The sequence below is a fragment of the Ictalurus furcatus genome, chromosome 19 (assembly GCF_023375685.1).
Source record: "Ictalurus furcatus strain D&B chromosome 19, Billie_1.0, whole genome shotgun sequence".
NCBI classification, from domain to species: domain Eukaryota; kingdom Metazoa; phylum Chordata; class Actinopteri; order Siluriformes; family Ictaluridae; genus Ictalurus; species Ictalurus furcatus.
Genome location: NC_071273.1, coordinates 14,206,563 through 14,222,884, shown reverse-complemented (window position 1 = coordinate 14,222,884; position 16,322 = coordinate 14,206,563). Strand labels below are relative to the sequence as shown.

At 41.2% G+C, this 16,322-nt stretch overlaps 1 protein-coding gene across 1 annotated transcript in view; it reads right to left on the bottom strand.

Annotated features, from left to right (window-relative positions):
• The window catches only part of ntf3 (neurotrophin 3), a 31,813-nt gene extending 15,730 nt beyond the window's left edge, over positions 1 to 16,083 (bottom strand). Inside the window, exon 1 of the mRNA XM_053649788.1 lies at positions 15,833 to 16,083. Within this exon, the coding sequence (XP_053505763.1) occupies positions 15,833 to 15,850 (18 nt within the window). The 5' untranslated portion in view covers positions 15,851 to 16,083. The remainder of the gene's footprint in view (positions 1 to 15,832) is intronic.
• Between the last annotated feature and the right edge of the window lie 239 nt (positions 16,084 to 16,322).

Sequence of the window (16,322 nt, the reverse complement as noted above, 5' to 3'; positions counted from 1 at the left end):
TAACCTCAGTATGCACAGAGAAATCTACATTTACATCTACAAACTGACAGCGATCAGTCAAACAAGACCTGAGCCAGGAGAGCGCCGTTCCCTTAATGCCAAAAACATTTTCTAGTCTATCAAGGAGAATAGTATGATAAATGGTATCAAAAGCTGCACTAAGGTCAAGCAACACAAGCAAGGAGACACAGCCCTGATCAGAGGCCAGTAGTAGTCATTTACCACTTTAACCAGCACTGTCTCTGTGCTATGATAAGCCCTAAATCCTGACTGATACATTTCATGAATGTTGTTAGGTAAGAATATAGCTGCTATGCTGCAATATTTTCTAAGATCTTGAAAATAAAGGGCAGATTTGATATTGGCCTATAGCTGGACAGTTAACAGGGATTGAGGTCAGATTTTTTAATCAGGAGTTTAATAACTGCTAGTTTAAGTGTTTTAGGTACATAGCCAGTGTTAAGGGAAGAATTGATTATTTTTAGAAGGGGTTTGATTACTTCTGGAATAATCTGTTTGAAGAAACATGTAGGTAAGTGATCTAGTATACAAGTTGATAATTTTGATGAAGAAATTAATTAAATTAGTTCAGTCTATCTAAGGGGAGTAAAGCATTCTAATCGTTGATCTGATATTGCTATATTATCATCTATAGACGTAGTTATAAGATCTGTCTAAATTTTTTGTCTAATATTTTCAATTTTTTTTTATTTTTCCCTCAATTTTCACCTTAGGGAGTTCCCTTTCAAAGTGAACTTTGACGTTGCACTATGGGAGCGCCTCTCGCACGTGACCAGCATCTGAAGCTTGTGTAAAATCATGCCTATTTAATGGCCTGCCATGATCAGGTGACGTGGCAATTAAGCACATCGCGTGATATAAATATGGCACCTGTGAACCGCGCCATCAGCCTTTATTATCTTCAGCGAAAGACTGCATGTCAGTTTTTGTGTAAAGAAACAAAAAGACGCTTCATTTCCTTGCTATCTTTTCTCAAAATCTCAGAATTTTTCTATCCCTTTAAAAAAAACAAAAAAGAGAATGAGCGAGAGAGAAAAATATGAGTGAGAGAATTCAGGAAGTGTGTTACGGCTTGCTCCCGTTTCATCACGGGGAATAGTGCACACTTTCTGGGGGAAGTGTCTAGGGTGGTAGCATCCCATGGCAGCCTCGAGAGGCTGCGCATGGTAATGCCTACATTAAGCAGCTCGGCTTGCGACTCGCGCTCTTCTCGGAAGCTGAAGCGAGTTGGGTTTCAGAGCCTTGCGGATCTGGGTCGGCCACTCCCGAGGCAGCTAGCCGTCTCAGGTTCGGGGGATCTCTTATGGATCTGGAAGAGGAGCCGGAGACGAGCGCTGCTCTATCTCTTGCTCTGTCTTCCGGGTTCGGCTCTCCGCTGGATTTTGGAGCTCGCGTCGCGACTCCTCCTTCCGCTATGGAAAGCCAAAAGGGGGGGATAAAAACACACACAAAAACAATAGTAATAATTCCTCTCTGACTCCGAGGAGCCAGAAGGTTGTGCTAAAAACTGAGAGTAGCATATAAAGAGCTGCTTGAAGTGATTACTAAGGCTGGATGAGCCTTTTTCTCCCCAGTGAAGGTAAATCCCTCACACTGCAGAAACTACCCTTTCTTCCAGAAGTGCATGACAAAATATCAGGTTTCTGGGGGAAAACCATGCATAAGCCATATTTATAACCCCACGATGTTGGATTATTCGTCCAGTGTGAGGAATGAATGGCATGGCTATTTAGCTATGCTGAAGGTGGAGGAGGCGCTTGCGAGCTACCTCTCTCCATCGACGGCAGGTAATTAGGGGGGCCGGCTTTGCCATCCAAGCCACCGTGTAAGGCCACCGTGGCATTGGTGGGCAAGGCCTATGCAGTAGTAGTCTTGCTTGTGGGTCACTGCAGACAATGACAGTGTTGCAGGCCTTCCAAGCAGGCCTGCTGAGTGAGCTCGACATATGGCGGCATTCAGCCAGTTCCTTCCCTGTTGTCTTGAGCTCACCTGGGCATCCACGAGTGGAGCCCGGGTCAGCAATAGTGCGAGGGAGACCCAGAAGGTGAGTATGGCAGCCCGCCAACCCCCGCAGATGGCCAGGGGAACCGGGCCGCCACAGTCGCAGCCTGCTACTAGGCCTGATCTGAGAATGGTCATAAAGGCCAAGCAGGCAAAGAAGAGCAGTCCTGAGGGGCTGTGGAGGGACGTATCAGGGGACATGAGGTTGTTAGGGCAGTTAGCCCCCTGTGCTACTGTAGGACCTCCCCTAGCCAAGGTTGCCCTAGTTTTCAGTGTTCTCTGGTCAGCGAGCTGTCACAGGGCAACGAAAATCTGATGCTTTCCCTCCAATAGAATGTGGAATAGTTAACGTCACTAAAAGACCATCTAGCAGCATGGAAACTACTGTCAAATGTGTCTTCATGGGTTCTGTCTACCGTAGAAAAGGGTTACTGGGTCCAGTTTATAGCTCAACTCCCCCCCGGTTCAGAGGTGTGCTCACCACAGTAGTCAGCACAGACCAGAGCCCGACGTTATCGCAGGCAGTAAGATAACTCTTGGACAAAGGGGCCATAGAACATGTACCCCGTTCCCTGAGGGAGGGAGGTTTTTACAGCCATTATTTCCTGGTCGGCAAAAATTAGGAGTATGCGCCCAATTTTAGATCTGCTTCATCTGAACTGTACTCTTCGGACATACAGGTTCAAGATACTGATGCCCAAACTTAGCGTTCCACAGATTCAGTTTGAGGACTGGTTTGTGATGATAGATCTAAAAGGTGCATATTTCCACATAGAAATATCGTTAGCTTTATCCCCTCGCACCTTCACAAAGTACATGGATGTCACTCTGGCTCCATTGTGACTCCAGGGCATCCGTGTACTAAACTACTTGGATGACTGGTTAATTCTAGCACGATCCACGGAACTGGCGGTTCAACATCGAGATGTTGTTCTTGCCCACATGAAGAGCTTGGGGCTCAGGTTGAACCTCAGAAAAGTATGCTTTCCCCAGTGCAGTGGACAACTTTTCTAGGGGTTATAAGGATTCTACTACGATGCTGGCGTTTCTATCCCCAACATGCATAGGGTGAATCCTATCAACACTGAGCAAGATAAAGCTGGATCTTGGGAGACTATTAGCGCTTATGGGCCTATTGCACAGGAGACCGTTCAGTGGTGGCTGAGAAGTTGGGGGTTTCGTCCAAGGACGAAACCTCTGAGAATAATCAGTGTCACGCGGCGATGCCTTCGTGCTCTGAGAATTTGAGTGTCCCCGGTTGCTAGCCTTGGGTCACATTCTAGGGGTGTCTCCTTAGTGCAAGACGGTAATAACACCTCCCTCACGGGCTGGAGCATGGTCTTAGACAGCTGTCCAGCTCACGGTCTCTGGTGCGGCCCTCATCTGGAGTGGCATATAAATTATCTAGAAACATGGTCCATATTTCTAGCACTGAAATTCCTTCTTCCTCAATTGAGAGGTCACCATGTGTTTACAGACAACACACCGGTTGTCTCATATATTGACCACCAGGGAGGATTATGTCCGTGCCCCCGTTCAGGCAGGCGCAACTAATTCTTCTATGGGCAGAAGGAAAGTTTGTCAGTGAGTGCAATGTACATTCTGGGAATATGGGGGCAGACATCCTGTTGAGGCAGGGGCTGAGGCCCAGGAACTGGTGGCTCCATCCACAAGTGGTGGAGTCCATTTGGCGAGGTTTGGCCAAGCGGGTCTACATGTGTTTGCCTCCGAGGAGACAACACACGGCCCGCTGTGGTTCGCGCTCACAATTAGGGCTGGACGCCATGGTGCACATGTGGCCGAGGTCACATCTGTACGCTTTTCCCCCCATCGCTCTGCTCCCACAAGTTCTAGCAAGAGTTCACCAAGACAGTCTATGTCTGCTGCTAGTAGCACCTTATTGGCCAGCTTGAATATGGTTCTCAGAGATAATACCCCTGCTAGATGGCACTCCTTGGGAGACTCCCATCTGCAGGGATCCACTGTAGACCCAGTGAACTGCGCAACAGCTACAGTCCTGGAGTTCTTACAAGAACATTTCTCAGTGGGGTGGGCTCCTTCTACAATCAGGGTTTACGTGGCCACCATTTTGGCCAGCCATGCCCCCGTTGATGGAGCCTCTGTGGGGCAACATCCTCTAACGTCGAGGTTTATGCGTGGTGTCAGGCGGCTGAGGCCCATCTGCAGGCTGCGCATACTTTCCTGGGACCTTTCTGTGGTCCTGGAAGGTCTGTCAGGTGCTGACATTTGAGCCCTTAGAGTGGATTTGAGCGTCTCAAGCCGGAGGGCTAATTTATCACATTCGGCCAGAACTATGGAAACTGTGGGTCTGGCCCCTGAGGGGCACCAGCTCATAGATTCCGGTCTCACAACTGAGATTATAGAGACCACGTTAAATGCCAGAGCACCATCCACAAGTAAATTGAATGCACTCAAGTGACAGTTTTTTGTTTTGTGGTGTGAGGAACTTCATCTAGACCCAGTGAACTGCGCAATAGCTACAGTCCTGGAGTTCTTACAAGAACGTTTCTCAGCGGGGTGGGCTCCTTCTACAATCAGGCTTTCTGCCCTCCTCCATTCCCCACACTGGAACAAGAGAGAATGCACCTGCTGTGTCCAGTAAGGGCTCTCTGTACTTACATCCACCGCTCCGGCCAGTGGCGTAAGTTGGAGCAGCTGCGGGTCTGCTTTGGCGGCGATAGTAGAGCTGATGCTGTGTCAAAGCAGCACATCTCTAATAGGATAGTGGAAGGAATCTCTATTGCTTATGAGGCGCGCGCTCTCGCTACTCCTCTGGGCATAAGGGCTCATTCCACTACGGCGGTCACCTCCGCGAAGGCTTTGTCCAAAGGGGTATCCTTACAGGATGTGTGTGCTGCTGCAGGGTGGTCTACACCACACACATTCATTTGTTATTACAGTCTGGATATTCATTCCACCTAAGGCTCGAGTGTCTTGCAGTGACCCTCGGGCTTGGGTCTTTTTGAACAGGCCGTACCCTCGGTTTGACGGAGTGGGTATTCTCGTTCCCATAGTGTTATGCTAAATGCAACGTCAAAGTTCACTTTGAAAGGGAACGTCTGGATTACACATGTAACCCTGTTCCCTGAGAAGAGAACGAGACGTTGCGTAGCTTTGTCATATCAGGGCAGGCCTGTGAATTGCGTCTTTGCTTCAGATAATAGAGGCTGATGGCGCGGTTCACAGGTGCCATATTTGTATCACGCGATGCGCTTAATTGCCACGTCACCTGATCATGGCAGGCCTATAAATAGGCATGATTTTACACAAGCTTCAGATCCCGGTCACGCGCGAGAGGCGCTCCGATAGTGTTATGCTAAACGCAACGTATCGTTCCCTTCTCAGGGAACAGGGTTACATGCGTAACCCAAAAGTTTTTCCTTGCCACCGTCTCCTCTAGTTTGCTCATTAGGGACAAATTCACAAATTTAAAATTTATATTTTGAAATGATATATTTCTGTAAAGCTGCTTTCGGACAATGTCCATTGTTAAAAGTGCTACACATAAACCTGAATTGAATTTTGTTGAATTAATCTGAGCACTTCTTTCATGTTGGATTTAACAATGATGAAAAACCACCACACACAACAATGACACAGCCACTTTTAATCATCACTATGACCGCTCCAGTTGGTGGAAACCTTGAGCAACAACTAGAACCATTGAGTCCTGTCAGCCTAGTTCCTGTTTTCAAAAGTGCAATGGAAAAACACCTAAATAGTAACAGATTTGATGTCAAACCACCCAAGATTTACAAAAAGAGCATCTAAGCGCTAATCCTTTCCAAATGTTCCCATAAAGCAGGAGACTCTGGACCCCCCAAATCTGGATCTATGACTAGCACCATACACCAGTTCCCATCTGGAGGAAGACAAAAGACAGGAAAGAATGCTTTGTGCACACTTCTTAGTTTATATTCAGAGACCTGCGGAATGCATTCAGCACACAGGCTTGACCCCGCAGTCTCTGAAATCACATCAAGATCAAACAGACAAATATTTCTAGTCACAGAAGTCTATACAAATACTCTGTACAGTGCGTATCTGACTTTACATCTAGCGTTCCTTATCTTTGGATTTCAGTTATTTTTCTTTAATTAAACTGCTTTATGATGTCCTAATATGATATGTTTCAGGCACATACTGTACTAATTAAAAGGGATTTTCAGCTAAGAGCCATTACTGATGGTATATTTTAATTACAGAACAGATTTTTACAAAACAAACTATTCACAGGCACACTGTCTGTAGGTAGGCAATAGGGCTGTGCCATATCGTATCGACCCATGATATACCTGTACAATTCCTCCCTATGATAAGAATTTGTCATCCCGTGGTACTGATGATGTAGTTGATTTAGTGTTTACGTACCGCAACGTGGGCATCTCACACATACAGTGAGAACACACATGGTGAACGGCTGAGTTCCAACAATGAGGAAGAAGAATTAATCCCTAAAAAAGGTGCTTCCTCCACAATATGGAAGTGGTTCGATGCAACATTTCCATTTGTTTTCCCTGGGGTTAGATTATGAATCCTGTGGGTGTTGGTGTTTGCATTTTAACTGGAATTTTGATTAAAATCCATGTTCGAGTTTTTAGCCTACTTAATTGGTATAGTTTAGAATTTGATGATGGTTAGGATTAAGTTTTAGGTTTTTGGATCAATGTTTGCGTCTGCACGGCTCTCAAGATTGTAAGCTCTCAAGGCTGATGTGACTTGTGGCCAAAAAAGATAGTGTTGAATAATAGGTACTTGCATATCATCATTTCTATTGTTGTGATACAGTTTTAAGTCTATATCGCTCATCCCCAGTAGGCACACTGCTTAGTCTCAGACTTTTGAGTCTACACCAGACCATGATAGATCAAAGTATGGTCAACATAGAAATAGAAGTTTGGTAGCTTTAGCATAGTCCAACACTCTGATACTTATTGAGCCACACTAAGTAAGTTAGTGAAAAAATCCCATGCATTTCTCTAAAGTGTGACCAACAAACAATTTGTGACATGCACATGACAAACTGCACGTCTCTTCCTGAGGATTAGTAATGAAAGGCAGAGGAAAGGCTTCGTCACTGCTGCCTTGTAGCTATGCGACTGTGTGTTTGGAACACTTCTTGAGTGTCTGGCCTTGCCAGCTGTGCTCAACACCTCCTATTAACACAGAGCACACTGCATGTGTGATCTCGACACACTCCCTGCCAGTGCTTGAAACTGTAGGTTCTCTAATGATTTTAGAGTCCTGAGCCTGCAGTGAGTCCTCATTTTAAGCAAAAAATTGTCCTGTTATTTACTGTAAGCACAGCTGAAAATGATTCTTGTAACATAGGACTTCAAAATGGTGCCAGTTTATATATAGAAGAGTCTTGACTAGTTAGAATAAAAGTCTTATATATGAAATATGAAATACTTCCAGATTATTTTTAAGGATATAACTATTTTATTTTCCATTCGATTTTTTTTTGAAGCACATATATTTAGTGATATTGTGAACATTTGTTTCATAAAGAAGTGGTTTATTTTTTCATTAAAAACACATTCCATAATGGTGCCAAACGGTCGAGCATAGACGGGGAATGCTCGGTCAGAGAGTGATTAGTGTTCATATTTGCCCAGGATACCTTTTAAAGGCAAATAAAGGCTGGGTGTAAGCTCAGAGCGCCCTCCTTTCTACAACGCTGATACTGCTCTGCCAAAGAAAATAAAATGAATAAGGCTTCAGCACAAGAAGGCAGGAGTAACAAAATGAGAGACTTATTTTGCAACTCAGGAAAGGATTTCCTAGCCTATATTAGACCGTGATAGTTAATACTTTGTTAGTAATACCATCATGAGACCAATAGATTAATTAGCTCTAATCTTTATTTATCTAGTTTGATTAACAATCTGTCATGCCAAATCAAAATGATCCAAAACAAGGCTTTCTTGAGAATTTGTGACAGATTAATAATTCAAAGGCGGTGCAAACACTCTGTAAGTACCTGCAATAAGTATGAATGTGTCACTGTGATCATGTCTGAAATATTTACATTTCTGTCTTTATCATTTATGATTAGATAATATTTGTCCGGCAGCCACAGCAGAGTAAATATTTATATACTACTGACAGCTTTACAGCATTTCTTCCTTGCTGTTTTGTTTTGTTTCATTTTGCGGTTTTACTGTTTTATTGTCTGGGTTCCAGCCATGTTGAGGTCCCCAAAAGATCCTGTGCAATATCACAGTGGAACTGAGTGTAGTAATTTGGTTTACAGAACAAAAAATGTCTCCAGTGATAACAGTATGTGATAAATCGTTGTACTTTTGTGGTATTGATTCATATTTCAAGTCTGCCTAAATCAAATGTGAAGTTGATGGATAAATATGCTGCTTAGTTACACCAAATGCAATGTCCCTGCAGTGGATTTCAGGTCATTTGAACTCACAACGCTCTGGTCACCATCACCAAACTTTAACCACTCAGCTACTACTGACCCAAGTGGTCATATAATCTAACTTTAATAAACCATCTCCTACACTTAAACCTAACCTTTCATATGAGAGTTGCCTCATGTCAGCTTCTTCTGTAATATTTATAAATAAAACACAGTGTTTTCACTTGATAATTGATGGGATGGAGAGGAAGGGGAAACATGACATTTTAGTTGTTATTATTACTATTTCCCCAATTACGTGTGCAGGATGACAATCACAATGTGCCAATATTAGTGGAGGGAACTATATTTGAACAAGCACATATTAGATCATCTAATGAAAAACAGGGCCTATTAATGAAGTTGATATACTTGAACAAAACCATAAGGAAAATGAGCTTTTTCAATCTTCTTGTAGGCGTTTTGCATAATAGTCCACCAGGCATGCTGGAATTTTTGACCACTCTTCCATGCAATATTTTTTAGGTTGCAAAATGTTTGAGGATTTTCTTGCATGTACTCTCCGTTTCAAATCCCCCCAGAACATTTCAATGGGATTCAAATCCGGGCTTTGACTAGACTATTCCATAACCCTTCATTTCATCTTTTTGAGCCATTCCTTGGTGGATTTTCTAGTGTGCTTAGGATCATTATTCTTTGAAATGTCCACTTTCGGTTCCACTTCAACTTTTGGACAGATGGCCTCACATTATCTTCAAGCACTCTGATACGATGCAGAATTCATAGTTGAATCAGTAAATGTAAGCTGTCCAGTCCCTGAAAAGCTGTCTTTGGTCTGCGCCAAACATGTCTTCTGTTACTGTGGCCAAACAACTCTATCTTTGATTCGTCTGTCCAGAGCACATTATTCCAAAAGGCCTGATCCTTGCCTATATGCTCATTGGCAATCTGTAGTCTTGCAACGGCTTTTTTATGCCATGCCTCCGATGCAGGTCAAAATTGTAGAAGCATGCATTTTGACACCAACAGTTGCAAGACTTACTAGAAGCCCCTGTGTTGAAATTTTGGGTTCTCCGTGACTTCTTTTTGCATTAGACGGTCTGCTCTTGGGCTGAATTTCATGAGATGGCCAGTCCTGGACAAATTGGCAGTTGTTTGAAATCTGCGCCATTTGTAGATCATTTTCCTTACAATGGAATGATACATTTCAAATCATTTGGAGATCTTTTTAAGTCCCTTGCCAGACCCATATATAGCCACAATCTTTTTTCTGAAGGCCTTGCATAACTCTTTAGATCTTGGCATTATCCTTTGAAAGTGGACCTTTCAAAGGATAATGACCTACAAGGTAGGTGTGAAAAAGGCAGAGAAAAGTAATTGCAATTTTATGCAAAATTGTGTGTTTTAATTGAGAGATACTAAAGAATAGTGTACAATATGATCATATGAACATTCACTACCATGGTTAAGGTTGTTTTGATCCAGTGGTAATGCATGGAAATGTATTGACTAACCTTGCATATCTGCTAGCACTATCTGATACTGACTGTCCCCAGTAATCAGATAATACTAGCTAATTTTCATTCTACATTGTAAACAGCTGTAGGCACTTTTAACACAAAGGCAATTTAACATTGTGGTTTAACCCCAAGGACTGCTTCACACATTTTGTTTTGCAAAACAGCTTTCTTAAAAAAAAAAAAAGACACAAGTCTCAGACACACAAAGGCACACACACACACACAATAGAAAAGCCAGTTCACCCTGAAGCTATCCCAGGGTAAGTTTGTGTTTTGTTGTACTATGTACCGTGTTGTGTTATGTAGTACACTTGAGCGATATAAGGGGGAAAAACATTTTACCCTCATATCATTGAACTGATCATAAATAGTTGAATTTAGACACAGATGCCACAGGTGATTATGGTCATGTATGTCTACATGTCTGCTCATGCAGTATCTGGTTTTCTTTAGGTTGTCAGTGCAACATTTTTTCTGAACACTAAAGTGAAAAAAGAGTTTTTATGAAGAAAACGAATATTGTAACTCATTCTTGAGATGTCGTCATGTACAAACGTCCAAAATTCCCCAAATGTGCTTTAAGTAAAGACTGCCTAAATGGCTTCTCATTTTATTTGATACTCGGTGGTCCAACTGTTCCATATATGGTCAAAGCTGTGAATTTCCCACAGTATGAATATGGAGACCAAAAAAACCTGGGGTCACTGCTGGGTATGGCTGTTTGGGTATGGCCATGTTTGAGTATGAGTTGACCTTTGATGCTCTACATCCATGTACACTAGGTTTCTGGCCAGATCCTCAGTTCACATTCTACAGTGACAGGCCAGCTGTGGTGGAGCACTGTCACTGTGCTCAGATACTGTAAGTGGGTCACATCAGGTCTGGGAGAGTAAAGGAGTACACCAGTGCAGGGCTTATACAGAATTTATAAGCATCATAAATCCATGGCAGTGGTGGTGGATAGAGTGCAGGAAAACGGCGTACTTATGTACTGTTGCTGCTGAGAGATTCTGGACTAAATGTAACATATCTCTATGAGACAGTACTCTTACTTCAAATTAACTGGATCGGGCAAAACAAGTACTGTTGCTGTATTTCATAGGTGAAGGTCAGAATTCAGATTGTATGTGAAAAATCTAAACCAGACAAACTCAAATTGTCTAGAGGCTATATTTCAGATTAGGTGACTTAAATCCAAACGTAATGGCAGTATTTACACTGGAAAAGTTATGCAGGATATGCAGCTGCTTAAGTCAAGTTTCTGGGCATCCCATTCAAATTATTCAAATGATCTGCCTGTTCCTGCCTCTAAGATTGCTAGGTTTTTCTTGAGTAGAAACGTCCAAGTTTTGTCTCATACTTTTATCTACAAACATAAGCGGACTGAAAAGGAAATGTCAAATGTAATACAATGCAACATAAAGGCTAGAGAAAAAAATGTAAAAATGAAAAATAAAAAGACTTGTATGATTATAAACTATAGGAATTAGAAGATGGCAAGCATTGAAATAAACATCAAAGAGGGGTCCTGAATAGTCCTAGTTGTATCACTGCAAAGTTTGTTAAATTTAACAGTAAGGCTTTCACCACCATTAATCGCCAGCTTATAAAATAGTACTTGATCCAGCACAATATATTATTTTGAATTTTTTAATTATCATGCGGTGACAGTTGTGCTCAGAACTTAGCCATGAGATACTAAATAAAATGTCACGAAATAATAATGTGTGCACGGGATAAAAACATGCCCATGGGTTGAAGAATTAGCTGACCAACACTCAAACCAATATTGTGCAAGAAAAATTGGCATAAGTCCAAGGTCAGAATCATATAAAACTGAAACATGCGTCTGTTTTTGGTAAACTCCACCCCCACATGTGTAACTCTCACACTACTTCTGAATAGCACTTAATTCTGTAGTTGGCTGAGGTCTTAATGCCACACTACTTTGCTTAACTCAACTCTAAATATGGCCTTAAGTGACGATTAATCTGCTACTGCATACATTTACATTTACAATCCAGCCTTGACAGAGTCCCTATTGTACAAATTACCATTCAAAGTCAGTATGACTGACTGGCTGATATAAAGACCTGGATAGCAAAGAACCTCTTGATATACATTGTCTTGAAACATCTGAGGCCATATTAACTTATATAACATATTATCTTCAGCCAAACAAGAAATATATACACCGCAAACTGACTGTCTTTTACTTTCTGTCCTATTCAGCTCAGTTTAGAAATCATGCTGTCACTTTACATTAATTATGCCACTAAGGTCAAGAGAAATAGAAATAGAAAGCTACTGTTTTAAGTACACGTAAGACTTACAAGTCTCTCTCTTTTTGCTCTGTAGCAAAATACAGTATACATGCATTTGTCATATCTTGACATGCAGTGTTTCTCTTTAGACTCTCTGCCTGGAGGTAGAACAAGTTGTAATATGTGCATAATTTAGCTGCTAGAGGTCTGGTCCACATCAAACCCTAGTCCACACATAACCCCAATTAAACACAGACTGTTTGTTTTGGTACCTCATGGTTATTTCTGCATAAGCTACATCACTTCTTCTGGTTTACAATTCCCATGAAACACAACTACTGCAGCAAGTACTCTAAGCAATAATTTATTGGGACATGGGAAGCTTAGAGAATACACAAATAAAATGAAACAAAAGTGTGTTGACCTTCATAAATCAGGCAATGGCTTTAAAAATATGTTCATGCCAAATGTCCAGATCCACTGTTAGAGCAACAATTATCAATTAGTTGCAAGTGCCTCAGCCCCACCCCTCCAACCCTTTCAACCTCCCAACACACACACACACACACACACACACACACAAAAAAAAAACAAACAAACACACACACATCCCAAAAACAGTAAAGTGGATGGTTAGAGAGGGAAAGAATTCTCTAAACATCGTGGTTGGAAATTTGCAGTACCAAGTCCCCAAATCTACAATTAGATGCTACCTCCATGCAAACAAACTGTTTGCAATGTGTTTTAGAAAAAAAATCCTTTCCTTTCATCTAACCACAAACATAAGCACCTAGGGTTTGCTAGACACTACTGGAACTTTGACCAGAACCATTTCTATGGTCAGACGTGACAAAAATAGAGCTTTCTGGCAACCAACACTCAAGGTGGGTTTGGCACAAAAGAAGGATGGTTATACAGAAAATAACTTAATCTCCACTGTTAAGTATGATGGAGGATCTGTAATGTTATGGGAGAGTTTAAATGAAACTCTGCATGGCTGCGTTCACCCAAGAGCTGTAGCTGGGTTATTGCTGGATCTTTCAGCAGGACAATTATTCAAACATGTCAAAATCCACACAAAAAGGATTCAATGACCACAGAATCAAGTTTTTCATTTGGCCACCCCAGTCCCCAATGAAAACCTGTGGTGTGATCTACAGAGGAAAGTTCACAAGAGAAGACCTAAAACTCTGGAGATCTGGAGTAATTCAGTACTGAGGAGTGTTTCAGATTTCTTGCTTTGTGGAAGTACTTTTGGAATACTTGCATAATGTACTTTTTTTTAGTAATTTGCACAAGTACTAAATTCAGGGCTGACAATAACTGTGACCAAAAAAATTAGCCAATTATAATTTATATTGTTAGACTAAAGTGACTTCAATCAAAGATTATAGACTTCTCTCTTATTTTCATCTTTAGATCAGGCTAATTAACTACAAAGATGGTTTTTAAATAACCTTCTCGCTTATCTTTACCAATAATTCTGGAGCTGACTATATTCTTTAGATTTCAAAGGTGCAATATTTTCTTATAAATGCATGTTTTGAATAAAATCCCAATTTCTGTCTTTCTTTTTTTAAATTCTTTGTTATACTGAATCTTGTTTAATAAGATTACTGCATATCTGATCGAAGAACATGGAAAATAACACCAAATATAGGCCTACTGCATAGTAACAATCAAAAAGGAGTGTTTATTGATTAACATGTATATTAGTCTTACTGTAGTTATTAAAATAGTAAATTGAAACTCTTCCGTAAATACCAGTAATTTATTGTGAGTTATTCAGAACTATTTTGAACAAGATAAGCACAAGAACTGCAGGAATCTGAACATCCCAGCTATTTACACTGACGTCTGTAAGTCTTTATAGCCCTGTTAATTTAATGGCATGTGGAAAAGCCCTGCTGGTGATGTTTCCTATTCCATTACTGCTCAGTGTAGCACCTGCAAACCATCTACAATTCTCTAATGATCCTACAGGTACATTCCTGGTAATAAACACATATTTATCTTAAAGTAGTATAAAAATTTACACATGCTTACGGAGTTGGATTAACTACTGTGTCCATTTGGGTATAAATAGTGTAAAAGTACATAAAGTATGCAATAAAAACTATAGTTAAGTCAATATATAATCAAGAAAACATATTAGTTACGTATTGTGCATCAACACCATAGGCACACTTTTTGTCATATTTATCATGTGCTAAACGTTTTACATTAGTCTGTAAGTATGGGTTATGTAAACTGGTTTCATTTACAGGGTCTCACCATGTCCTCTGTCCTGCATTTCTTCAGTTAATTCCAGAGCGGATACTTTTAGTGTCAGGTCTATTAACTCTATTTGACGGATTCCACAGTATGGCAAGCCTATACAAGACTGCAGAGAGTGAAAGCCATTGGCTCTCTCTTTCAATGTATGTATGCGTGGGCATGTGTGTGTGTGTGTGTGTGTGTGTGTGTGTGTGTGTGTGTGTGTGTGTTATATAACTGCAAACAAAACATGAAAGCAAAAACTGCTATATATTCTTGTAAGCAGATTTTCCAGACAACATCTACATTCCATATTTGAGAGGATTATCCTTTTTAGAATGGCCTGTCACTGTTTCAGAAGAAACCAGGGAGTAAAGCCAGTTCAGCTCCTCAGGCAATGACAGACAATTATCCAAGAAAACACGCAAGTGTGGAATTAACACGTACAGTGCTGAATTAACTCTTACTGGACTCATTTGCTTCACGTGAGCTTACATGAAAATGATAGGTGTTCATTCACCACTGGAGAATATACTGTAAAAAGTCATAGCATTTTCTATGAATACACATTTTTCACATGTTGATGTGACTCACTGCTCCTTTACATTCCAGGGGGACCACATGCTTTGCATAAATATGCATGAAATGTATTTTCCTGCATGTCAAACCCACGTTTTAAATAGTTTCTGCTGCCTTTGCGCATGTGGATATTCCAAAAGTTTCTTGCGATGGGGGAAAAAGAAATACATTCAATACAGCATATACAAGCATGGCACATAACGCATAACTAATGCATTAAATGCGACCTGTGAGAACGACACTGATGATCGCTTACTATAGGCTATTAACACAATATTTACTACAGTAGGATGCGGTTTGGGGCGCAGCCACACTTTCGGCCCTGTAACTCTACTGTTTTCCACCCAGGGGAGTGCATATCAGGGAAGGGAAGGAATGAATTTGCCCGTACTGGTTTTCAGTTGCCCCTCAGGCTGTACATTGCATTTCACCTTCTTTTCTTTTCTTTTTTTTCCAGCTGCCACATACTGCAAGCTTTCGCTTATAAACACGGGGCACTACAGCCTTTTACGCACAAGTCCATAGAACAAATGTAGCAATGAATTAACGCCTAAATGTATAACAGACTGGAAAATCATGTGTTTATTCCAGGCACGCGTTTTCTCCGTATGCCACTGAAAGCTGTTAAACGTTATAAATTGAAGAAAGTAGAGTTGAAACTGTCCGTTTTTGTCCTGCGCCAGTCGAGTCAAAGCGCAGACCATGAGCACTGTGTCAACCCGTACTGTATCACTCAAAACCCTGTTCGAAACTCCTCAACTTAACAGAAACAAAACTAAATAAATCACACATACCGTGATAAAGGTAACCATAGCATCGGTGGGGCAATATTCAGCAGTCCCGACATTAAGGTGACGAGTTTATAAAGGATCCTTTTTGGAAACTTCCCAAATTTTTCAAGGCGCACTGTGTCGTGCTGCTCCAACAAACTCTTCCTGACGATTACTGAGTACAGTGATATTCCTTTCTCACTGCCTCACTCACTCTGTCTCTCACTCACTCTCACTGTGTCTGTCTCTATCTCTCACTTCCTTTCCCTGCCATCTCTCTCTCTCTCTCTCTCTCTCTCTCTCTCTCTCTCTCTCTCTCTCTCTTTCTCTCTCATTTAAGCAGAGATACACTGCCAGTCAAAACTTTTTGAACACCCTGTGTACATATTTTTGGTTAAATGTCAAAAATAAATAAATAAATAAATAAATAAATAATAAAGCTTTCAACTTAAATGCTTAATCACTGTGATTAGACACCACACACAGTAGTTGTGTCTATATTTGTGCATATACA